This window comes from Triturus cristatus, chromosome 7 (genome assembly GCF_964204655.1).
Source record: "Triturus cristatus chromosome 7, aTriCri1.1, whole genome shotgun sequence".
Taxonomy (NCBI): domain Eukaryota; kingdom Metazoa; phylum Chordata; class Amphibia; order Caudata; family Salamandridae; genus Triturus; species Triturus cristatus.
The window spans coordinates 103,606,108-103,632,139 of NC_140590.1; the positions used below are offsets into that span (position 1 = coordinate 103,606,108).

General features: G+C 49.2%; 1 protein-coding gene across 2 annotated transcripts in view; it reads right to left on the reverse strand.

Moving 5' to 3' along the window:
• The window catches only part of SMG9 (SMG9 nonsense mediated mRNA decay factor), a 196,074-nt gene that overhangs the window by 18,486 nt on the left and 151,556 nt on the right, over positions 1 to 26,032 (reverse strand). For both annotated transcript variants that reach the window (XM_085615739.1, XM_085615738.1), the window contains 2 exons: positions 11,138 to 11,245; positions 10,749 to 10,874 (listed from right to left, as the gene is read on the reverse strand). In XM_085615739.1, the coding sequence (XP_085471865.1) occupies positions 10,749 to 10,874; positions 11,138 to 11,245 (234 nt within the window). The remainder of the gene's footprint in view (positions 1 to 10,748; positions 10,875 to 11,137; positions 11,246 to 26,032) is intronic.

Sequence of the window (26,032 nt, forward strand, 5' to 3'; positions counted from 1 at the left end):
TTTGTGTAGACATTAAAAGCAGCAATTTTAACGAGTATGCGAACATTGATGCTAAGTGACGCTTACAATGGTGGCTGATTTGATGTTTGACATAAGAGCAGTTGCTGCCGGCACATGGATGCTGTATATTTGCAAGTATCGATCTGGATAGATTTATATTACCATTAATCAATATAGCTTTATAACGCATTGCTGTCTTTAGACATGCATCTATTTAGTGTGTTGCCGAAAGAGCAACATTTTATAAGCAAACATTTAAAACGCATCTTTATCTGCAGACTATTTTTGCTAAAAGAACGAGCATTTATTTCAAAGCGGTTTGCCACCGCTGAACGTATGCTGGACAAAAAAAAAAAATATCACGTGGTAGTACTTGGCTGTCGTGCTCGTGCACATTGCTGCTGAGAGCGTTTTGCTTTGGACGCCATACACGTTTACAATTTGAATGTTAGCCGGATGCGCACATGGAAGCTCCCTAGCGATGTTTTTTTTTAATGCTGCTAACTGTAAGTACCTTAATATATTATTAGGTAGTTTATATTATATTGTAGGTTTTAATTGCTATTGTTATGTAGCGTAATTTTCAAATACGAATTGCAATAGTGAGATTAAGCTAATGAAATAGCGATGGTTAAAATAGCAACAGTGAAAACTGCAGTAGCGTGCTTTTCAGGGTATAAGTTTTGAGAAATGGTTTTCAATTGTGCCGCAGTAAATATTAGTAGCAAAATATAAAATACCATATAATATATAATATGATATGTGGGAAATATTTTTCAACTTTGCATAGCATTATATGCGGAATGGTTTTGGTAAATGATGCAAAGTAGATGAAGTATAAGAAGACACCGCTCGACAAGTATAGCACGTGTATACACTGACATGTGATTATTAGAAAGATAAGTAGGAGTAGAACTCGGTGGTTAGATGTTTGAGTATGTTAGAAGAGTGATGGCGGAGGTCTAGGGGAAAGACGTGTGGCGCTAACGCGGTAAGAGGCATAATGGGGTAGAGCAGAGAAGCGCGTAGTGTTAGTTTGATGCAGCAGTTGTGGCGGCGGTAAAGCGGAGGAGTTTGGTGTTTTAGTGGGATGGAAGGTATGGTGGGGATAGGGCGGTGGCACTGGGGTGTATATGTATTGCAGGGGGAGAAGGGGATAGACCGCAGGGGCTAGGGGCCCTAGTTTGATAGTAGTGTTAGTGGGGGAGAGCAAAGGGGCAAGGATGACAGTGTGGTTGGAATTTGTGGCAGAGGTCATGTGGAGGTACTGGGGCCTGCAGTTTAATAAAGGCGTCCTGGTGAGAATAGCAAATGAAAGCGAAACTAGTAGTGAGATAGACCGTCCTATAGCGAGTAAAGCGGGGGATGCAGGGGTAGTAGTTTCGCAGCGCGATAGGAATTGTAACATGATGCACAATAATAGTTGTATCTGGTTTGTGTCTGTAGTGTGAAAGCAAGGTGGACCTGCGAAACGAACCCTCGGTATAGGCAGCAGTAAAAGGAAGCTTTGTATGGTTAGCTATATACACGTAATCAGTGGCTACTAAAAAGGCAGCGTGCACGGAGTCAGAAACGTGCAGTAAAACCCAAAAATAAAAGTAAAGCGGACAGCAAAAAACATACGGGAAAATGAAATGCATTTTGTTTATAATATTTACTAAAACTGGCGTACTCTTTTTGGAAAATGTATTTATACTGTAGCAATAACAGATGCTTGTTAACGTAGCATTGGCTACAGCATGCACATAATACAACAGTGGTAGTCGCAATAAAAAACTACTGAGCACGCATTCCTAAAGACACAGCATGCAGTTTTTTAGGTGTATTATGCTTTGGTTCTATAACAGCATAGGCCAAACCATGTACCTACTAATTAAATGTTTTTAGCATATTTTTCTGTAAATAGTTAAACGTATTGTTAACAGGTGCATTATTGTCGTTTTTTTTCTTTAAAAAGCTAATGGTGGTGCACATACATTTGCATAAAAACAGATGCTTCTAAATATAAAAGCAATCCTTTTTAATATCTATTTTAAAAACCATTATACATTGAAACGCATCGTTGCTGTAAGCAATAATATGCATATTTTTAAGCAAGCTCGAAACGTAAACACATTTCCAAGCAAACGAACACTAAAGCAGCATGCATTTCTACAGTGATTGTCAATAATAGAAGCACACATGGCACCAACAAGGCGGCCGCTTATGCCCTCTGTTGGAACTGTAGAACCACAATCGGTAAACAACAAAACAGGAAGCTAATTAACATACCAGGCGCCAGATAAACACGTGCTGTTCTACAACAGTAAACGCTAGCGCGTCTTACAGCGCGTTCACAAACAAACTACTGCCTAGAGCCTAATGAACACGGGACATGCAAGCGCGTCTTCACAAGCGCGTACACCAACTCAAACCGCGTCTTCACAAGCGCGTACACCAACTCAAATCCGCCAAGAGCCTGCGCGTGCCCATCTCCTGTCCCACTTCCGAGGCAAGTCAGCAACAATAGATCTCGCTGGCGACAGCAATGCTTTGCGCTGCGTTCACCAGGCGAGACCTAAAGAAAGGAGAGAGATGGGTTTAGCACCCATCAATGGTGGCAGCAATAATAAAAACAAGGATAGGGAGGAAACTTCTGATCCTAAAATCCCCAAAGGGATTGTCCCCAAATTTGAGGAAGGTGATGACATCACCAAATGGTTCACAGCCTTTGAGAGGGCTTGTGAAATAAGAGTAAAGAAACCTCTCTGGGGGGCACTCCTGTGGGAACTGTTCTCTGGTAACTGCAGAGACAGGCTTCTGACCCTCTCTGGGCCAGAGGCAGGATCCTATGACCTCATGAGGAATATTCTGATTGAGGGATTTGGATTCACTACTGAGGAGTATAGAATTAGATTCAGGGGGACTCACAAAACCCAGACCCAGTCCTGGATTGACTTTGTAGACTTCTCAGTAAAGACACTGGATGGTTGGTTAGCTGGACATGGTGTGCATGATTTTACTGGATTGTACATTTTATTCATGAAGGAACATATATTAAGTAACTGCACAAATGAAAAGTTGCATCAGCATTTGGTAGACCTAGGTCTAATTTCTCCCCAAGAATTGGGAAAGAAGGCAGACCACTGGGTCAAGACTACGGTGACAAGGACAGCCACTGGGGGTGACCAGAAGAAGGTGGTCACAAAACCTCCCCAGGGGAAAGGTGGTGAGAATCCCCAAGATTAAAAGTCTGAGTCTTCCAAAGGGCCCTAAAAACCTGTTCAGGGGGTGGGACCCAAACTACTCCCTATGCGCCTAAACCCTATAGGGGAAGAATTTTGATCCCTTAAAGGCCGGTGTAATAACTGTAAGAGATCAGGACACCTAACTGTAGATAAATCTTGCCCCCACAACAAAGCCCCTAAGGCACCCAGTACAGCACCTCCTGGGGCAGCAAGTATACAGATGGGATCAGAAGTGTACCCTGAGCAAATCTGGGAACACACTGAAGCAAGTCTTGTCTCACTGGGGGAAGTTGAGTTTGCCACTGTAGCTGTGTGGCCACCCAACTTAAAGAAATATTTGCAGTACCCCTGGGTGAATGGAACTAGGGTAGAAGCTCTGAGGGATACAGGTGCCAGTGTCACTATGGTGAAAGACACAATGGTTTCCCCTGAGCAATATTTGATTGGGAAGTCTTACCCAGTCACCAATGCTGACAGTGTCACCACTAGTCATCCCATGGCCATGGTGACATTAGGCTGGGGGGGGAGGGGGAATACTGGCCTGAAACAGGTAGTGGTCTCTCCAAAGTTGCCAGCTGCATGTCTGCTTGGAAATGACCTGGAAACCTCAGCCTGGGCTGAGGTTGAGCTAAAGGCCCATGCAGCCATGCTGGGCATCCCTGAATTGGTGTGTGTGCAAACCAGAGCACAGAGCAAGAGGAAGGGTGAAAAAGTAGGTCGGGAGCCTGAAATAATGGCCCAACCAACCAAGAGAAAAGGTAAGAAGACTGGGGAACCAGCTTCTATACAGCAAAGCATTCAGGACCCCTCTCCACAGGGAGAGGATTTGGATACCCCTGAGGGAACTGAGCCCATGGAGCTTGACCCTTACCAGGTTGAACTCTTGGGCCCAGGGGGACCCTCTAGGGAAAAGCTGTGCCAGGGTCAGCGAGACTGACCCACTCTTGAAAGCCTGAGGCAGCAAGCTGTTTCAGAAGCAAAGGGAGATGTCAGTGGTACCCACAGAGCTGATTGGGAAGAGGGATTACTGTATGCTGAGGCAAGAAACAACCCCACTCCTGGAACCACCAGGAGGGTGGTAGTGCCACAGAAGTACAGGGAGTTCCTCCTAACTTTGGCTCATGACATCCCCCTAGCTGGACATCTGGAGCAATCCAAAACTTGGGAAAGGCTAGTGAGTCACTTTTACTGGCCCCAGATGCACCAAAAGGTGAAGGAGTTTGTCAGCTCCTGTGTTACCCGTCAAGCCAGTGGCAAGACAGGTGGCCACCAAAAGGCCCCCCTCATCCCACTACCAGTGGTGGGGGTGCTCTTTGAAAGGGTAGGTGTGGACATTGTGGGTCCACTTGAACCTCCCACAGCCTCAGGGAACAAATGTATTCTAGTAGTAGTGGATCATGCTACTAGGAACCCTGAAGCAATTCCACTTAGGACTACTACAGCTCCTGTAGTAGCCAAGGCCCTCCTGGGTGTTTTCATCAGGGTAGGGTTTCCTAAGGAGGTGTTTTCAGACCGAGGTTCCAACTTCATGTCTGCTTACCTGACACACATGTGGAAGGAGTGCAGAGTGCAGTACAAATTTACTACACCCTACCATCCACAAACCAATGGCCTTGTTGAGAGATTCAACAAGACATTGAAAGGCATGATCATGGGTCTCCCTGAGAAGCTCAAAAGGAGATGGGATGTCCTGTTACCATGCCTGCTTTTCGCTTACAGAGAAGTACCACAGAAGGGAGTAAGTTTCTCACCCTTTGAACTTCTGTTTGGTCATCCTGTGAGGGGATCATTGTGTCTTGTAAAAGAGGGCTGGGAGAGGCCTCTTCAAGAGCCCAAACAAGACATAGTGGACTATGTGCTTGGCCTAAGGTCCAGAATGGCTGAGTACATGGAGAAAGCATCCAAAAACCTTGAGGCCAGCCAGGAGCTTCAGAAGCACTGGTATGACCACAAATCTGCACTGGTTGAATTTCAACCTGGGCAACGGGTGTGGGTTTTGGAGCCAGTGGCACCAAGGACCCTCCAAGATAGATGGAGTGGCCCTTACCTTATCCTAGAGAGAAAGAGTGAGGTCACCTATTTAGTTGACCTGGGCACTAGCAGGACACCAAAAAGGGTTATCCATGTGAACCGCCTTAAGCTCTACAATGACAGGGCTGACATCACCATGCTGATGGTGACTGATGAGGAACAGGAAGCAGAGAGTGAACCTCTCCCTGACCTCCTCTCCTACAGCCCACAAGATGGGTCAGTAGATGGTGCGGTCTTTTCAGACACCCTCTATGCCCAACAGCAGACTGACTGCAAGCAAGTCTTGCAACAGTATGCTAGCCTCTTTTCCCTGACCCCTGGTCTGACATACTGGTGTACTCATGATGTGGACACTGGTGACAGTGCACCTGTCAAGAACAACATCTATCGCCAGTCAGACCAAGTCAAGGAAAGCATCAAAGCTGAGGTCAGCAAGATGCTGGAGTTAGGGGTCATTGAACTCTCTGAGAGCCCCTGGGCTAGCCCAATGGTTCTGGTCCCCAAACCTCATCAACAAGGTGGAAAGAGAGAGATGAGGTTCTGTGTGGACTATAGAGGGCTCAACTCTGTCACCAAGACAGATGCCCACCCTATTCCAGGAGCAGATGAGCTGATAGATAAATTAGGGGCAGCCCAATTCCTCAGTACCTTTGACTTAACTGCAGGGTACTGGCAGATTGGCATGGCCCCAGGAGTAAAAGAAAAGACAGCATTCTCCACACCTGATGGGCATTATCAGTTTACTGTGATGCCCTTTGGGTTAAAGAATGCCCCTGCCACCTTCCAGAGGTTGGTGAACTATGTCCTGGCTGGGCTGGAGTCATTTAGTGCATCTTATCTTGATGATATTGCTGTCTTTAGCTCCACCTGGCAGGATCACCTGATCCACATTGGGAAGGCTTTAGAGGCTCTGCAAAATGCAAGTCTCACTATCAAGGCATCCAAATGCCAGATAGGGCAGGGCACTGTGGTGTACTTGGGCCACCTTGTAGGTGGAGGCCAGGTACAACCCAAGATCCAGGCCATCCTGGACTGGGTAGCTCCAACAACCCAGACCCAAGTCAGGGCATTCCTTGGCTAGACTGGCTACTACAGGACGTTTGTGAAGGGATATGGGTCCATTGTGACCCCCCTCACAGACCTCACCTCCAAGAAGATGCCCAAGAAGGTTAACTGGACAGTTAGTTGCCAAAAGGCTTTTTACACCCCGAAAGAAGCAATGTGCTCAGCACCAATTCTAAAAGCTCCAGATTATGCCAAGCAGTTCATACTGCAGACTGATGCCTCTGAGCTAGGGATAGGAGCTGTCCTATCCCAGACCAATGATGAAGGCCAAGACCAACCTGTTGCTTTTATAAGCAGGAGGCTACTCCCAGAGAGCAGCGTTGGAGTGCCATTGAGAGGGAGGCCTTTGCTGTGGTTTGGTCCCTGAAGAATTTGAGGCCATACTTGTTTGGTACTCACTTCCTGGTTCAAACTGACCACAGACCTCTCAGATGGCTAATGCACATGAAAGGGGAACATCCAAAACTACTAAGGTGGTCCATCTCCCTACAGGGAATGGACTTTGAAGTGGAACACAGACCAGGGACTGCCCATGTCAATGCAGATGGACTTTCCAGGTTCTTCCACTTAGACAATGAAGACTCCATAGGGCAAGGTTAGTCTCATCACCTTTCGTTTGGGGGGGTTGTGTGAGGAAGTGCCATATTTCTTGCATGGTATGCCCCCACTTTTTGCTGAATTGCTGAATGTACTTTGACTGAGTGTGCCCTGGACTCCTGCCAATCAGATGCCCAGGGCATATGTTCCTTCCCTACAAATACCTCAAACCCAAATTGGCAAACCCTGGCCACATGTCAGACCTTGGTAAATGGTACCCTAGGTACCCAGGGCCTTGTGACCAGTGAAGGCTTCTAAGGGCTGCAGCACTCATTGTGCCACCCTTAGAGGCCCTGTACCCTAACACACACACACACTGCCCTTGCAGGCTGAGTGTCTGGGTACAAGACCAAACAAAGAGTCGACATGGCACACATCCCTGTATGCCATGCCCACCACCTACACTGCCCTGACATACATCAGCCACCCCTCTAGCTGGGTGCCCTATGCCAGTGGTGTGGGCACAGGAGCATGAGCCCTGTGCCCCTACAGTACCCCGGTCCATTCCTGGGCCCTGTAAGTGCAGTGCTGCCATTTAAGAGTACATGGTGCTGAGAGCTCGTCAAACACGAACTCCACAGCACCATAATCGCAACACTGAAGACTGAGAAGTTTGGTATCAAACCTCTCAGCACATTAAACCCGCACTGATGCCAGTGTGAGATTTAATGTACCAAGCACCACAGTGGGCTTAGAGATGCCCCCTGAAACCCAACCTACAATCCACGTCTGGTCTGAGAGGCTGCCTAGGCTGCCACACAGCAGACATGTTGCTGGACCCCTGGGTAGGAGAGTCCCTGCTCTCCTGGGCCTGCAACAATGCACATCCTGGGCGAGGCGATAGGTCTCCTCCCCCAGGATGGACAGGGGGAAGCTTCAAAGGCATGCCACCTCTGTGAGCTTCCCCAGGCCACTTGCAGCCCCCACTCTGGCAGGAAGCCTGGCCGGAAACCCCAAATAAGGACAGGGGATGTGCCAGCCTGCCAACCCCACCCCTCATGTGGGGGAGACGAGGTGAAGCACATCTCCGGGCGCTCGCCATCTTGAAGATGGGAGGCCCTACCCAATCAGGACTAGGCTACTGCCCCCCTCCCACAGGAGAGTGGCAGAATAGGGGGTGTACCCACCCCAGGACAGGGACCCATTGGTCCCTTCCCTTTACCCACCTGTAACGACCCTAAATCTAGTATTTAGGGGCACCCTGAACCTTCCTTCCTTAGATTCCAAAAAACTAAGAAGAGCAAGAAGAAAGAAGACCTGCCATGCAGCTGCTAAGAAGAGGAAGACACCAACTGCTTTGGCCCCAGCCCTACCGGCCTGTCGACCCTCGAACCTGCTCCTGCTACAACCCGGCACCTCTTGTGGCCAGCAACCTCACAAACCCCGGAGGACCTGGCTACCTTTTGGCTCTAAGCACCTGGGACTCCCATGAGCAGAGGCTCTGCTCAAAATCAGCTTCTAATCCCTGGCATCAGCCCGGAATCACGATCCCTGCACACCCTGCACCTGCCAAGCCTGGCCTGGCCTGTGCCGGAGTGAACAAAGACCACGAGGACAACCCCCCAGCGACTGTGACCCCGAGTCCGGCACCCAAGGACTTCCCTCGACGCTCCTGACGACGCCTGCAGCCTCAGAACCAGGTACCCCCCCCAACCGCGATCAACAGAGTGTAAGATTTCCCGACATCAAAAGTCACCCCTGCACCCGGAGCCCTGCGGCCCCCTGTGCCCAACTCCTGGGTACCTACCTATCCTCCAACTACCCAACTTACCTCTCGAAGTGGTGGTGGCACCTGAAGAATCCTCGTCCCCGAGCTTGCAGCCTTTCTCCAACCAGGAGCTTTCCCATTGAAATCAATTGAGCGCCCGAAGGCTCAAAAGCACCCTGCACCCAGTCGCCCGAGTGGCCCTGGCAGTGTAACCTCTACACCTATCTACTTCCCCATTTACCCTGAGCAAGTGACCAGGGGCACAGCTCCCACAGCAGTGTGGCCTGCCCTTCAGCAGGCACCAACCAAGGCCCCCCTGCATCCCATAGGATAACATTGGGCCGAACTCACTCTGCACCCGGCTGCCCCTGCGCCGCTGAGGGTGTAACAACTGTACCTACCTGACCCTGGGAGACCCCCCCTAGGCCCCCCCCCCCCCCCCGAGTCTGTGCCCAGAACCTTAACTTTGCCAGTTGAGTACTTACATAACAGCCGATAACTCAATTTTCTCCATAGGGTAACATGGACTGGTTTCTTCTGAAATTTCTTCTAAGTGTGGAGTTTCTAAAACTTAAAATATTCACCAACAATCAGCCGAGTTTCGAAAACGAAAATACTCACCTGCTTTTAGGAGAGATCCCAGTGCTGGATCTTGGTGACCAGCACTGACCCTGAAAAATATTCACAACCGTACTTACCAGTAACCCAATTTTCTTCCATAGGAAACCATTGACTGTTTTTCTGTGAAATTTCTTCTAAGTGTCGATTTTTGCAAACTTTAAATATTCTTTAAAAATCGTGCTAACTGTGAAAACGCAATTAGTTACCTGTTTTAGATAGCGATCCCAGTACTGAGTTTAGGAGCCCAGGACTGGATAACAAAAGTAACGAGAACCTACTTTACCTGCAACTTGAATTTTCTTCCATAGGGAATCATTGACTGTTTTTCTATGAAATTTCTTTTAAGTGTCAACTTTTAAAATAGCTAAATATTTCCTAAAAATCAAAAACAGTAACTAAGTCGACTTTTATCACTTGTTTCTAAGAACTGTCCCAGGACTGAATCTAGGATCCAGTCCTGGAATTACAAAAGTAATCCTGAATGTAATCTATTGCAAATAACTTAAAATTTCCATTGAGCTCAATGCATTATCGTGTTTGAAATTGTGTTGCCTAGTGCAACAACCTGTAACCAGTATTTACAAAAGTCAATTGCATATTGCAAAAGTATTTACCTAAAGCATCTCATTCTGAGAAAGTATATTTTAATACCTATTGTTGGTTCTAAAATAAAACAGACATATTTTTTTTTATAAACCATTGGCCTAGAGTTCAGTTATTGAGTGTGTGAGACTATTTGCTGACTGAGTGTGTACAACAAATGCTTTACACTGTCCTCTGATACTGCCTTACTGCTCGACCAAGCTACCACTTTAGAGAGTAAGGTTATATCTAACTTTAGCCTCAGCCAAACCTCTGGGGACTGTGGACTCTGTACACACTGTACCTATTTGGGAACAGTATATACAGAGCCACTTTCTCACAAACACCACCCAAATGCGACCTTGAAATTTAAAGGCATTATATATAAAAAGAAAATTTAAAATGTAAAACCTTCAAATGACAGCACAAAAGCAATTTGTGTATTTTACACTAACAATTCTTGGTCGGAAACGCAGCCCGTTCAAATTCCTACCCCTCTGTTCTTCAGAACATGACCATGTCACTAGACTAAGTTCCGTAGAGAACTTTCTGTAGTGGGGCAGGTCAGTCATTTAAATCGTTTTTCTCAATTACTGTACCTGAAATATTCTCAGACTGTGATGGGAAAGGCTCCTCGCTGAGGTTGGAAAGGCACAGGATATACTGACGAAGCAAGTATGAATTTTATTCCCACTCAGAAAGGACTGGAATTAAAGAGACACTTCTGAATGGCTTTTATTTTGAAGGGAGGGATTCATCTTCAGCAGGTCACTGTGCCTACTTCTAGAGGCTATCTACAAAGAAGCCCATTCCTCATGGCCAGCTCTCAGATTACAACATAAAAATGATATTAAAAGTGGTGAAGAGTTTAGAAAGGAAGAATAGGTAAGGTAGAATATTGAGGATCAGAGCCTTACTTGCTCGAGATATGGCCTCATCGTTATCGGTGTCCATGCCGGGGATCAGAAAGAGGTTCACCTCACACTCCAGGAAACTGTGAGGTAATCCAGGAAATACATTGCAGTCCAGCATGGAAAGTGTCCCTGAAAACAACAATAAACACAGACCTGCTTAGGTTTGGGTCCCGAGGTTGAGAGGAAGCCATGAGAGAAAATATCATCTTGCACAAGATCTGCAGGTTCTGGTCTTTTCTCCCAGCCGGATACTCATCGCATTTTTTGAACGAGAATTCACCCCATAGCCCTCTTACAGAGAGAAAGAATATGTTGGTGCTTTATGGCATGCGGTTGTGTAATCGTGGCCTACTGTGGGAATCATGGAGTATGTGGTTGGTACATGGCATTACCTTTATATCTGAGATGAGAGTGCATCATCAATTTATCGATAACTGTGTGCATCTGTTTGAGACTGCGTGGACAGAAGTCTTCCCGCTTTGCCTTGTTCTGTAGGAAGACTGGAAAAAGAAAGAGAGCAGCACGTTAGTCTTAGCACAAGCAGAGACTTGATTAATCATGTGATCCATCTTTTCCTGAGCAGGTTTTCTAGGTTCAGAACACTTTGGATTCCTGTTTCAGACACGAAGTTCCATCTTAGCCTCAAATAAAGCGAGTTACTCGCAATTACTTGCAAAGCAGGTAATTAAAGCTAGTGAAGACTTATTGGGGAACTGCTCCTTCCCTTCTACTTGCCATCTGCCAGCCCTGCCACTAGGGCATCTAAGAGAGCAGCTCTCTTGTGTGACTGGAGCAAGTGAAAAACAGCACCAACTGCTTCCTTCTGATCCACTGCAAGAGGCTCAGCCACACCCGCAAACCTGAATTGTCCTACTAACAAGTTTTACTTTTAGGATGAGCAAATAAATAAAACATTTAGATTCTGATTGACCCCAGAAAGAGAGATTTTTATTTGCCCGTTTGCCCTAAATGCTTTGACACAAACAACAGGGGTCCTGTGAATCTGTAAGACGAGCCCAGAGAACGTTTACGTACATACATACGTTTTACAGTGTTGGATAAGACATGCATTACTGCTATAATAGGCATTCCTCACGCCTTTTGAAATGTCCCTGCTGGCAACAATCTTAAATGACAAATGCCAAAGTCCCACATGCACTATTCCACACAGAGACCCGTTCACTATACAGGCATTACAAATAAATCTGCTTGCATTATAAACATGATGGCAGCTGAATAAACGTCAGTTCATGGAGTTCCCATGCAACTGATGTCCGCCTCACTAAAGCGTGGCTACTGGGATTTCTGATGCACCAAAACAGGAATGTAAATAGGGCAGATCTAGTGATCACACTCCTGTGATCTGTTGCTGCAGGCGGAGTACCCTGAACTGGTGAGCTGCGAGAAGTGGACAAGCCAGGGCTGTACACAACCTAAGATAACATTGCCAGAAAGGCCAGTTTCCGGCGGGGCAATATGGCCGCAGGTTAGGGTCGCTCCGCTCGATCCCTCTCCCACCCGCAGATCCACTACTTAAATCCGCTTCCAGAGTTGGGAATGGGCCGTCGGACGCTTTGCTGATTGCAGCGAACCTAGACCTGAGCCTGCAGCACCTCGGCAGCCTCAGTTAGAGACCTCACTGGCTGCGGCCTTCCGCTGGGCAGAAGCCGGGACCTGGAGTGGCAGCCTGACCTGCGGAGAGTTCACAGACGGCAGGCTGAATCTGGTGTAAGCCCGTGGTCCGGGCCTGCGCCTTCCCCTCTGCCGAGATTTGGAATCGGCCGGCGACGACGTCATTGACCGGCCGCAACTGGCGCGAACTGGGACAGCGGGAGGCCAGCGGGAGAGGAGGCTGGCCTTGTGGTGGTGCGCGGGAGATGCTGAGATCCGGCCCAGAGATCCACAACGAGGGGGAGCACGTACCGTCAACAAAGACACCTGAGATGTGTCACGAGCCCCTGCGGAGACCGCTTTGACTCCGGAGCCGCACCCTCGCCAGAGAAGACAGACTGCGCCGCGCAGTACAGAGCGCACCTTCAGGGCCTAAACGTTGAGGGTTCAGGGGTCTGGAGGCCGCTTGGCACCTGCCTGATTGACGGAGGTGAGGACAGGGCTCCGGGAGCAACAGGGGGGTAGGAGGCCGTAGCCTCGAGCGACAACTGGAAGGTTCGGGGCACTTCCCCCCCCCCCCTACCCCTCCTGCATTCTAGACTTCCTTGAAGACACACTGTGGAACCTGGGGCCCTCCTCGCTCCCCCTCCCACGAAGGCCAGGGAACCCCGAGGGGCTATGATCGTGTGGGTACACAAACCCCCCCCCCCCCTCATCTCCGAGCTGGTGACGGGCGGTGACCAACGAGGCCGCTCATGGCAGGGTGAACCCGGCGCTGGAACCAGATGCAGCAAAGCAAACTGGACCGGTACACTCTCCCAGAGACGGCGCTCCCAGACCAACAACAACCGATGGATAAGTCACCTGGGGGCACAGTGGTGGACTTCCCAGAACATACGCTGCGAGATGTCATGGCAGCGATCACTGGAGTCAGGACCTCACTGGAGCAGAGAATGGATGCCATTTCCTCAGGAGTGATGCTGACAAGAGCAGACCTCGTCAAAAATAGAGAAAAAGTCAAACAACTCAAAATTACTACTGCAAGCTTGGTGGGTGACACCTCACAGTTGCAGACTGAGATCGAAGAACTACAAGCGTTTAGGAAATTTGCAGAAACTAAGCTGGATGACTTTGAGGGGTGCTCCAGGCGCAACAATATACGTATTCTTGGGGTGCCGGAGAAAGCGGAGGGGCAGGCCACAGATCTCTTCGTGGAAAACCTTATAACCGCCCACCTACAACCCAAAGGCCTCACAAAACTTTTCGGATATGAGTGGGCCCACAGAGTTCCCGGGGGACGACCGAGGCCCGGTGCTCCCCCCGCCCGATACTGGCCAAGCTGTTAAATTACCGGGACAGAGATGTCGTGCTACAGACCGCCAGAGTGGCGCCTCCACTTCGATACGATAATGCCGAAATCACCTTCTTTCAAGATTTTACTCTGTACAGCTTTAACTTTAAGCTGTACAGAAGCAGAGGCGCTCCTTCCTTGACATCAAGCAAAGACTCTGAGACAAGGGGCTGAAGTATGCAATGTTATTTCCGGCCCAACTCCATGTAGAGGCGGACGGAAAGGCCATGTTCTCTGAATTGCCAAAGACTGCGGCTGAGTGGCTTGACGGGTGGAGGGGAGCTGAGGAACACAATGCCAATTGAGACAGAGACTGTCCGGCTCGCATCGTTTTGACCTGAAGATCGCAAGATGCCTACTTCTGATCAACATGCATCTGCTTTGCTAGGTCGCACAGGTAGAATGGTAACAATAAATTGTGGGGGAGGGCCGAAGGGAAATATTTTTAATGACCCTAGGGTTACTAATCCCTAAACCTTACATATTATAACAAACAGAAGTAACCTAGGTCAAGTAATCAGAGCCTCAAACAAACAGATTCATAGAATTATTTTACCCTGGTATGTTATGTCGCTACTGATGAATTGAAGGTGGCTATAGGTTTAGAAGCAGTGCAAAAACAAACAGAAGTGTGTGCAAATGTTAAAAACAACTACTGAGTCAGTCCCACAATTTTATTCATGACTGACCGAGTGATGTGGTTAAAAACAGTGCAAAAAGCAGTTCGAAAAAATAACTGCTATTGTCCCAGAGGTGTTTGTTTTTGCACTGCTTCTAAACCTATAGCCACCTTCAATTCATCAGTAGCGACATCATAACATACCAGGGTAAAATAATTCTATGAATCGGTTTGTTTGTCCCTGATTTCACACACTACACATATCTCTAACATAAGAGTACTGTGTGTGGACGAATTCCATATGATGATAACCGCTATTTACAGTGGCTGATGGGATTCAACATTGATGGTATTACTCACATGTGCTTTTTCTCTCTAAATATGTTTTCAACACTATGAGGCTCTGATTACTTGACCTAGGTTACTTCATAACACGCACAGGTAGAATGCCTTCTGGGCGGTTGTGGACTTGATGGACCACTATTAACTGTTTAGTGCCGATTATGTGACCCGGCCCTTCTCGGGGCACTCCCTGAACCGATTTGATGGGGGGAGAGGGAGGAGTGGGACACCGCCTCCCCCGATTTTCTACTTTTAGTTTAATCGTTGAGCGACAGGCACTCTGCATAGGGGTATTCATGGGCAGTTTTGAGCCCAGAGTGCAGGGGAGCAGTTGGGTTGGGATTTTCGTATGGTTGTTTGTTTTGAATCGACGCAGTACTACCGCTCCTTGTCAGAAGATTGCTTACTACATGTAGGTCCTGATGAGTACAGGCTGGGATAAAAGTATCAAATTTAGGAGTTGGAACGTGAATTGCTTGGGGGACAAGATTAAAAGAGGTATGGTGTTTCAACACATAAGACGACATGCTCCGGATGCTGTCGTGCTTCAAGAAACACACCTGGTGGGTAACACCTGCAAGGCTTTGAATAGGTGGGGGTACAAGCTGGTGGCCCACTCTGGTTTTACCACAGGTTCAAGAAGAGTTGGCATAATGCTGCGAAATTCCTTTCCCCTTACTGTGCATTTCACGTGGTCAGATGACTTGGGTATATATATATATATAGGGATCACGGGACAGTGGGAGGAAAGCACGTTAACGCTTATGTCTGTGTATGTACCTCCTCCCACCTTTACGGACCTGGGAGCCATACTGTTAACAATCTCGGATAGTCTCCTAGTAGTGGGAGGAGACCTCAACTCAGTGGTTTCAGGCACACTAGACCGATACCCACCCCTCAAGCTTAGCCCGTCGAACCGCTGGCAACCAGATTTCATAAAGACCTTAGGCTTCACCGACGCCTGGAGGGCTTATCACCCAGACATCATTCAGCACACCTTCCACTCGGGGGCCATCATAGCCTGTCCCGAATAGATTATCTGCTCGTTCCCGCACCCCACATCACACACGTCCAGAAGATACGGCATATGGCGCGCGGCATCTCTGATCACTCCCCGATATGGGCCCAACTACTTATTGGTCAACACAGAGTGGGTAGAGTTGCTCCAATCAATCCCTGGCATCTCCGCAACCCAGAGGTCCGGAAGTCGCTAATTACGGCAATAGACCTTTACTTCCACAAAAATAAGGGCTCGGTACAGTCCCCCCAGATAATATGGGAAGCATTCGAAGCCGTAATAAGCATACACGCACTCTCCCAGATAGCCGGGGTCCGAAAGGAGAAATTAAAGATGGTGGTCGAGGCAGAAAACAATATCCTCAGATTGGAGGAAGAGCTGGGGAAGGAGATAACTCGAGAGACGCTTCACGTCCTGCAACTTAAAAGAGACGACTATAAGGCAATTGTTACTGATAGAGCAAGAGAGTTGGGGAGGGAGAGACAAGGCAGGATATATTACATGGGGGATAAGGCGGGGAAATTGATCGTATGGCTTGACAAGAAAGAGCTTGCGAGTAGACTAGTCCCGGAGCTAGTAGACAAGACAGGTCGATCGATCACCGACCCCCAAGAAGTTGCGAATGCATTCGCGACCCACTATGGTGAGACGTACAGCTCGACTACAACATGCACTGAAAGAGATTCTCTAATGCTACACAGGGACGTAACCCTTCCAACCCTCTCGACCGACGACCTAAAACTGCTGGAAGACTACTTTACCAATGATGAAATAGCCTTAGCCTTTCCGTTCTGGAAAGGCCCTGGGCTCTAACGGCCTACTAATAGAACTGTTCAAACTTAGACCAGACAAACTTGCCCTGTGTCTGCGAGCCATGTATGAAGAGAGTAAGACGCTGGGGGTGCTTCCGCGAGACCAAAGAATTGCGACACTGGTTACAGTACATAAGGAAGAATAGCTGGAAACACTGTACCTCATACAGGCCAATATCCTTATTGAACACAGAACTTAAGATACTGGCCAAACTCCTGGCCAATCGACATGTCAAGTAATCAGTGGATTGGTGCACCCAGACCAGTCAGGCTTCATGCCCCAGTGTAACACTGCATTAAATCTGCGCAGAGTGCATGGAGTGATGGGAAGGGTGGCAACGATCCAGGAAACGGGGATAATAGTTTCGCTAGACGCCACAATGGCATTCGACACTGTTGAATCGTCGTACCTTTTTGCAGTCCTCGCAAAAATGGGGTTTGGGCCTCAGTTCGTCCAATGGGTCAGACGCCTTTACACCTAGCTCAAGTAGTAGTCAATAACAAAAAGTCTGAAAAATTTAGATTAGGTCAGGGAACCCGCCAGAGCTGCCCTCTGTCTCCCCTCCTGTTTGCACTGGCGCTGGAACCATTGGCGCCCTGGATTCGCAAGGATCCGGTGATACAAGGATTGCGCTGCTCAGAAACCTGTGAAGACCGCATTTCAATGTACGCGGATGACATCCTCCTGTTCCTGGCCTCCCTGAAATCATCCCTGGGAAATGTGTTGGACATCTTCGCTACTTTTGGCAGGTACTCCGGCTATTCGATTAACTGAAGTAAGTCTATATTGCATGTCCTTAAGGGACCCCCACCTGCCTTACCAAGGGACTGCCCAATGCAAACAACCACACTGGGCTTAAAGTATCTAGGAATTTTTGTTACAGCAGACCCTAAGGGTCGGTACAACCAGAACCTGCTCCCTCCCCTGCAAAGACTGAGGCAGGACATGGCAAGCGGGAAGGCACTCCCGCACTCTTTGCTAGGCAGGGCCGCTTTTTGTATGCATTGCAAAATTCCCCCGACTTGGTCCCCGCGAGCTACTTTAGGGAGATTGAGAGTCTGCAGAGAGCTCTGTTGTGGAACAGAAAACCCTGTATAGCGCTAGCCAAACTCAACCTCAGACCTCAAAAAATATTATTGGGCAGCGCACCTTGCTGCCATCAACCACGGTACCTACCGACGCGCCGACAATCCAGGCTATGCCATGGACAGATGGCTGCTGCCAGGAGGGAATTACAACAGAGCACTATACTCTAAACTCCGGCGACTCTCCCTGACAGGACCAACTAAACACGCCGTTCAAATCTGGCGCGCCGCAACTAGGAGCTTGGGATGGGAGCAAAGACTAACCCTAGCGACCCCCTTGTGGGACCCTGAAACACTAGGTAACTTATGGAAGTCGAAAGGGTTTGATAAATGGGACCTAATCGATATCTCTAAAATAGGTGTCCTCTGGGTGAAGGGAGAAATTAAAACATTTGTCACTTTACAACAAGAATACTACTTGGCAGACTCAGAGCATTTCCGATACAGACAGGTGCGCCATGCCTTGCAGTCGCAACTGCTGAAGGGTGTCATCCCTCCGGATTCCTCTCCCCTCGAGGACCGACTGCTGGACGGCTACCTGCCAACGAGAGCCATTTTGTTGACTTATAGAAAATTGATTAATAATTCTATTGACCCTCTCCAGCGCACAAGAGAAAAATGGGAAAGAGCTGGGGTAGTACTGGATGACGAGGACTGGCAACAGAAGGTGGCCTCTCCCCGGGAGGTAGCCATCTCAGCCAGGTTGCGGCTCGTTCAACTTAAAATTCTGCCCAGAGTGTACATACCGGGGCCGTGCCTAGTGCGTATGGGCAGGGCGGAGAATGAGGGTTGCAGGAGACACTGTGGCCAGGAAGGGACCTTCATGCATATCCTGTGGGAATGTGAGCAGATTCAGTAACACTGGCGCAAAATACACAAGGTCCTTAGTGAAGTTCTCTCAATTACCATTTGCCCAGAAGCGAAGAGGTGCCTCCTGAATGTGTGGGAGCCCAAAGACCTCAATACCAAGCACGCACTTTGGGCAACACTGGGTTTAATGATGGCGAAGAGAAATATTGCACAATTGTGGGGAGCTGCGCACCCGCCCAAATGGACATGGACTGGTGCATGTTTAGGGAAAAGACAGTGTATGTAGTACTGGAATGCCAGCGGAAAAGGTTCTCTATCGGGAGTGATTGTAATGTTTACCGCGGAAATATCTGTACTCCCCCAAGCGTTCCCACACAAGATGATCCTACGTTGCCGTAAAGGATGTAATAACTCACGAGTAATGATTCAGAACTTGATTGCATTCTAGCCTCTATGTATATTTACAATTCATACTTCATGCTGTACTGTGTAAGGTCGATTCTTTATGTTTAATAAAAAGAATAATAATAATTAAAAAAAAAAAAGATAGCATTGCCAAGCCAGAGAGGAGGAACCCTTTGGGAGACATCGGATACCAAGAAGTGAGAAGAGCTATTGGTCAAAGGTCCAAAGAAAAGTCTATGGAAAGTATTGCAGACAGCATTTCTGTAGTAAATTGAGGGCAGCGAAGGACATGGGTATAAACGGATACTTAGCAGCTGAAGAGAGGATTGGCAAAGAGGATGCCCATAGCCTGAAACTACCATACTAAGGGCATGTGCAACTGATTCAACCCACCTCACTCGCCCCAGGGGGAAACATGCTGCAGCCCTTTCAAATATTGCATCATACCCATTGACTTAAAGAACATGGGCACACCTGGTAACCGTAAAAATTATGAAAGGGCCGAAAGATTACCCATAACTGTGACCAAAGCAAAGCCTTGAATGGCAAGAGAAAGAAAAAACAATAAAACGTCAGATAGCTTAGCTTGGAGGAGGTCGATCTGGCATTTGCGGCACCAAGCCACAAATGTTGTCCCAGGACAAGTATAGACAGTTTTTGTTGAGGGACTTCTGGCTGCCAAGATGACATCAACCACCGCAGGTGGAAGGTCAAAGGTGTTCAGTTGTCGCCACTCAATCTCCAAGCATGAAGGTGGAGATTGTGAAGGCCTGGATGCAGAACCCTGCCCTGTTGCTGCAACACCATGTCCTCCCAGAGGGGCAGCCTGATCAGAGGACATATGCTCCAGAGGACATATGCTCCAGCCTATGAGTACTTGATACCATACTCTCAGTGTCCGATTCGGAGCCACTAAGATGACTTGGGCCCGGTCTGTCCCGATCTTCTGGAGAATCCTGGGCATGAGTAGTATCGGTGGGAAGGCATACAGGAGTCCAGAGTTCCACTGAAGTCAGAATGTGTCTCCAAGGAAAAGACACGCCTTGAAAGCTCCACTATGCAGAAGTGCTGACATGGCATATTCTCAGAGGAGGTGCAAAGATTGAGCCAAGTTCTTCCCTTTCACGGAATAGACCTTGTGCCACCTCTGGGTGTAGCTTCCATTCGTTATCCACCAGGTGTCGACGGCTGAACTTGTTTTCTCTGGAAATCAATGAACCTGCCATGTGGTTCACCACCAGGAAAATTCCTTGGTTGGTCCAGAAATGTCCTGAGGCGCAAGGCTTCTTGGCACACGGTATATATCCTCACTTTGTTTGTTGCAGTATCACATGGCATTGGCCATGAGCACCTGTACCAGTCTCCCCTTGATAGACAGAAGGAAGGCTTTCAGCACCAAGCAAATGGCCCTAATCTCCAGAAGGTCGACGTGCAGCTGGGACTCTGCCGGACACCAGAGGCCTCTGATCTCCAACTCTCTTAGACGGCCACCCCAACCCAGAAGCGAATCCTCGATCACCACTGTCAGCTCTGGGTAGGGCAAGGATAGCGGACTGCCGCGAATCCAATCACAGCCACCACGGCAGATCTTCTGCAGTCTCCACCAAAATGCGAACGTGGTAGGAGAGGTCCCCTTGATATTGGGCCAACTGCGACTTCAGATCACACTGCAAAGCCTGCATATGTAACCTGGCATGCTTGACCAGAAGGATGCGAAGGCCACAGGTGCCAGCAGCCTCAGATTCGACCTCACTGAAATCCAAGACTGAGGTTGAAAGATCAGGATCATAGCCTGAATGTCCTGGGCTCTCTTCCCAGGGAAACAGGAGAAACTGAATGGTGTCCAGAACGGCTCTGATGAAAGGGAGCATCTGAGAAGGAGTCAGGTGTGACTTCGGCATGTTGAAGGTGAACACCAAAGATGACAGGAGGTTCACCGCAATTTGGAGGTAGTTGACAACTGTCTGTCAAGGGGCAAGACAGTCTTCAACAGTCTGTCATCGAGGCAGGAATAGACAGGCATCCCTGGCCTCCGAAGTTGTGCTGCCACCACCGCCATCACTTTTGTGAACACACAAGAGGCATTGGTGAGACCAAAGGGGAGTAGAGCAAACGGAAAATACTCCTCTCCCACCACGAATCGCAGGTAGCTCAGATGGGCCGGTAGAAGGTATATGGAAATAGGTGTCCTGTTGGTCCAACACTACCATCCAGTTTCCAGGGTCGCCCGTACGCGACCTGACCGCGACTAGCGCCAGGGACCCTGGATCTCCGACACTCCACCACTACGACCCATCTGCCCTCCTCGTACTCAACCACGGAAGGAACAACAACTGCCAGTTTTCGACACCAAACACCACCCACGGCCAGTTCTCCAGCCGAAGCTGCCGACTCTCCTTTACCACCAACAGCACCCCCGCTGGACGCCGACACCATGCTGAAGTGCATCCTCCTCAATGTGCGCTCCCTGCACAGACACCCAGTAGAGGTCTGGGACCTCCTCAACATCCTCTCGCCAGACGTCGCCTTCTTTACGGAAACCTGGACCAACGCCTCCTCCGCGCCCGACATCACCACCGCCATCCCCGAAGGATACAAGATAGAGGGAGGACCGTCCCAACCGCCCAGGAGGAGGACTCGCCATCGTACACAAGAGCTCCCTCCGACTCTCCACCTCCATCACGAAGGACTCCTTCCTCACCACCGAACACCTCCACTTTCAGACCAGCCCCAGAACCTCACTCCACGGCACCCTCACCTACAGACCCCCCCGGACCCTGCGCTTCTTTCCCCATCACCACCGCCGACCTCATCACACCACATGCTATCACCTCCACGGACTATATACTCATAGGAGACCTGAACTTCCACCTCGACAACCCCAGCAACCCCAACTCCACCACCCTCCTGGACAGCCTCGCCAACATTTGACTGAAATAGCTCGTCACCACTCGCATCCACAAGGCAGGGCACACCCTCGACCCCATCTTCGCTGGAGCTAACAACATCCACTTCAACCACATCACGCAACCCCCTTGGATAGACCACCACTGCGTTCACTTCCACGTCAACAAACCCACGCCGCCCAAACCTGCAACGTGCCCTCCCCACGAAGGAACTGGAGCAAAGTCACTGACGAACAACTCAACTCCACCCTCATCAGAGACGCCCCCACCTCACCGACCAACCCCAACCTTGCAGCCAAAGTACTCCACACATGGATCTCCCGCTGCGCAGACAAGCTTGCACCCCTATGCAAATCCGACAGACAACGCCCCAGAAAAGCCACCTGTTTCACCGCTGACCTCCAAGAATCCAGACGCACCTGTAGACGTCTTGAGAAGAACAGGAGCAACAGCAAAATGCCATAAGACCACACCACCTACAAAAATGTTGTGACTGAGTACCCCCAACGCATCAGATACACCAAAAGGACATTCATCCAAAACAAGATCCTCGTCAACGCCGGCAACTCCAAGCAACTCTTCAGCGTCATCCAGGAATTCACCAAGCCCCCCAGCGAAGTCAGACCCCTGCTCAAGAAGCCTCAGCAGACCCAATCGATATCAAGAACTACCAACCCATCTCCCTCCTCCCCTTCACGGCCAAAGTCACAGAAAAGACAGTCAATACACAACTAACCAAATTCATTGAAGAAAACTCCATCCTGGACCCCTCCCAATCCGGATTCCGCAGCAACCAGAGCACCGAAACTGCCCTACTCGCAACCACAGACGACATCCGTACTCTCCTCGACCAAGGACACACTTCGGCCCTGATCCTACTCAACGTCTCTGCAGCCTTCAACACAGTCTCCCACCGCACATTCACCGCCAGACTCCACGACGCCGGCATACAAGGAACTGCCCTCAACTGGATCTGCTTGTTCCTCACCGGCAGAACCCAAAGAGTCAGACTACCACCCTTCCTCTCCAAACCGACGGAAATCAACTGTGGAGTGCCCCAAGGATCATCGCTCAGCCCCACGCTCATCAACATCTACATGGCTCCCCTCGCCGCCATCGTCAGAAAGCATGGACTCAGCATAGTATCCTACACCGACACCCAGCGCATCCTATCCCTCACCAAGGACCCCATCACCACCAGACTCAACTTCCAGGAAGGAATGAAGGACGTCACATCTTGGATGAGCAGAAACTGCCTGAAGCTCAACTCTCCTCCAACTGCTACAACACCCTCCGAATCCTCCGAAAGACCTTCAAGTGGATCCCCCAATAATCAAGGAAAGCCATCACTCACATGCTCATCACCAACAGACTGGACTACGGCAACGCCCTCTACGCCGGGATCAACAAGTCTCTTTTCCGCAAACTCCAGACCATACAGAACACCGCAGCCAGACTCCTCCTTGACATCCCTCGACACGAGCACACCACCTAACACCTACGAAACATCCAAGGGATGCCCGTTGAGAAGAGAGTTGCGTTCAAGATACTTGCCCACACCTACAAATGCATCCACAACACCTGACCCCAATACCTCAACGAGAGAATCTCCCTCCACATACCCAAAAGAAACATCTGATCCGCCGACCTCGCCGAAATCCTGCGCATCTGCAGAGCCAGAACAGGTGGAAGAACCTTCTCTTATGTCGCAGCCAAGACCTGGAACGAGCTTCCGCTCATCAGACGTGCCCCCTCCCTGAACATCTTCAGGAAGACGCTCAAGACCTGGCTTTTCGACTGAACGGAGCTGCTTACCCCCCCTCGCCACCTCCCAGGGCCTTGAGAACCTCATGGGAGAGTAGAGCGGTTATAATTCCCGATTGATTGATTGTCGAGGGCGGACAAGATCAGGGCCAGGATGAGCATCTTGAATTTCTCCCAGAAAGTATCAGCAATAAACAACTGCGTCTTATTGGTAGATGTGTCCCTGCAAGGGCATGTAAAGAGGTTTGGCAAGAGGGGCCACGGGGTGGATATGCCTTGTGGTGTGCTGACCTTAGCTGTGGGGGCACTGGGCACCATGGCCTCTACTGCAAAAATGCTGTGTTCCCTGTGGGGATTGGACAGGACGGCGTCAAGGGACGCCTCAGCCAAAGCTGCAAAAGGAGCAATGGAACTGTTGCGATTGTAAAGGTGGGGCGGAGAGGCCTAGGGGGCAAGCGGTAGCCCTGCTCTCCTTAAAACGCTCGAGAGATGAATCTGCTTTGCTGCGGAACACAAACAGGTGATTGCTATTAAAGGTCATGTCTATGAGAGACTGGATATCATTGAAGAATCCAGCCGACTATCGCCATGCATGGTGACGAATGGCAACAGTGGTGCATATGGGCTGCCCCATTGAATCGGTGGTGTCCAAGCCACAACGGATCATGAACTTAACAGCATCATAACCATCTTGATTTGCCTGACAGAGCACGGAGTGCCGGTTTTCGGGCACACCTGGGACGACTTGCACAACTGAATATAAAATGGTGTGCGAGTAGCGTCCCAACAAACAGGTGGTGTTAACAGATCGGAGGGTCAAGCTGGTAGAAAAAAAGACACATTTGCGGAATGTTACCACTCGCTTCGATTCCTAATCCGGGGAGTGGTGGGAAATGTGTTAGAAATAGAGCGGCTGGTGGAAGCCTGCATCACTAGGCTTTCTGGTGAGAGGTGCTGTGACCGAAAAGCTGGGTCGCCAGGAGCAGGGCGATGGTGCCTGGTAATTTGTCTATTGAATAACGGGGCAAAGGCAAGGTTTGTCCCAAGCCCTCAATAATGTATCCGTTAGTGCCCCGGTTGGAGGACATATGTCAATACATTGGTGTTAACCTCAAAGATAAGGAGCTGGAGATCGTGTACTTAGGCCACCCTACGTATGACCAATGTGTCGGAAGCATATTTCTCTGTGGTTGGTCCTGGGGGAGAAAGAAAAAAAGAAAACTGTAACCAGGGAGGTATTGTTCTTGTACCAATTATCATCTTGGTCGGGCAGAGTGAACTCATCACCAAGGTCGCAATCATTATCTGAATCAGCCCCAGAAAGGGAATGCAGAGAATGTTGTTGAGCCTGTGAGAATTCAATTAGGGGTAGTGGTGCGAAGGGCAGATTCGGATGAGAAGCAAGATAGGTTTATGGTTTAAATTTCTTTATCGTAGTTTTCAATGTTATGTTATGTTTTATAGGTTTATAAAGCGCACTGTTACCCAAGGGTGTCCTGGCGCTGAGCACTGTCTACCTGGTACCCTCCACCCCTGAGCCCAGACTGAGACTAAGCTGAAAACAACCAGGTCTTCAGATCCTTCCTGAACGAAAGGAATTCCGTAGTAGTCCTTGGGTATAGCGGAAGGTCATTCCAGGCATTGGTGGCTCAGACGACAAAGCTCTATCCACCCCAGTTAGCCTTTTTCGCTCTAGGAACGATCACCTGCTTTGCTTCCATTGAGCGCAGCGTTCTCCCGGGGACATACCATTGAATGCGCCTTTTTAGGTCTTCAAGGCCAGTCCCCATCAGGGACTTAAAGACCGTACAAAGAGCCTTGAATTGAGCTTGTTGTTTGATTGGGAGCCAGTGAAGGTAACGTAGGTCATTTCTGACCGACATAAACCTAGGAGTACCTGTAAGCAGCCTGGCTGCCGCATTCTGCACCATCTGTAATCTGTTAAGATGTTTCTTATTAATAGTCAGATACAAGCTGTTGCAGTAGTCCAGACGGGACAGAATGAGGGCTGAGACAACTGTTCTGAAACTTTCTTCTGTGAGGAAGAATTTATTTTCCTCAGGGTTCTCAGGATGAAAAAGCTTGTTGACACCACCCCACTGACCTGGTCCCCAAATGTGAGGGTGTTATCCACGATCACCCCCAAGTTCTTAACTTTCCGCGAAGGGAGTGGGGGGAGGCCCATATCACTGGGCCACCATGCTGGAGCCCAGAGGTTGGGGCTGTTCCCAAAAATAATCACCTCTGTTTTGCCTGCATTCAACTTCAGGCAGTTAGCGGACATCCAGCCAGTTATTGCTAAAATGCAGTCATGGCAGCTGGGGGCCTTTTCTGGTTCTTTACCTCTCTGCAGGAATAGCACGATTTGAGTATCATCTGCGTAAGAGGTTAAAAGTAGCCCAAAAGATCTTATAAGGGCAGCCAGCGGTCTCACATATATATTGAAAAGCGTCGGACTAAGGGAGGACCCCTGTGGCACTCCACAGGGGAGAGAGAACGGTTTCGATCTGTCCCCTCCTAGATCTACCGTTTGTACTCTGTGGGCCAGGAATGATTTCAGTAG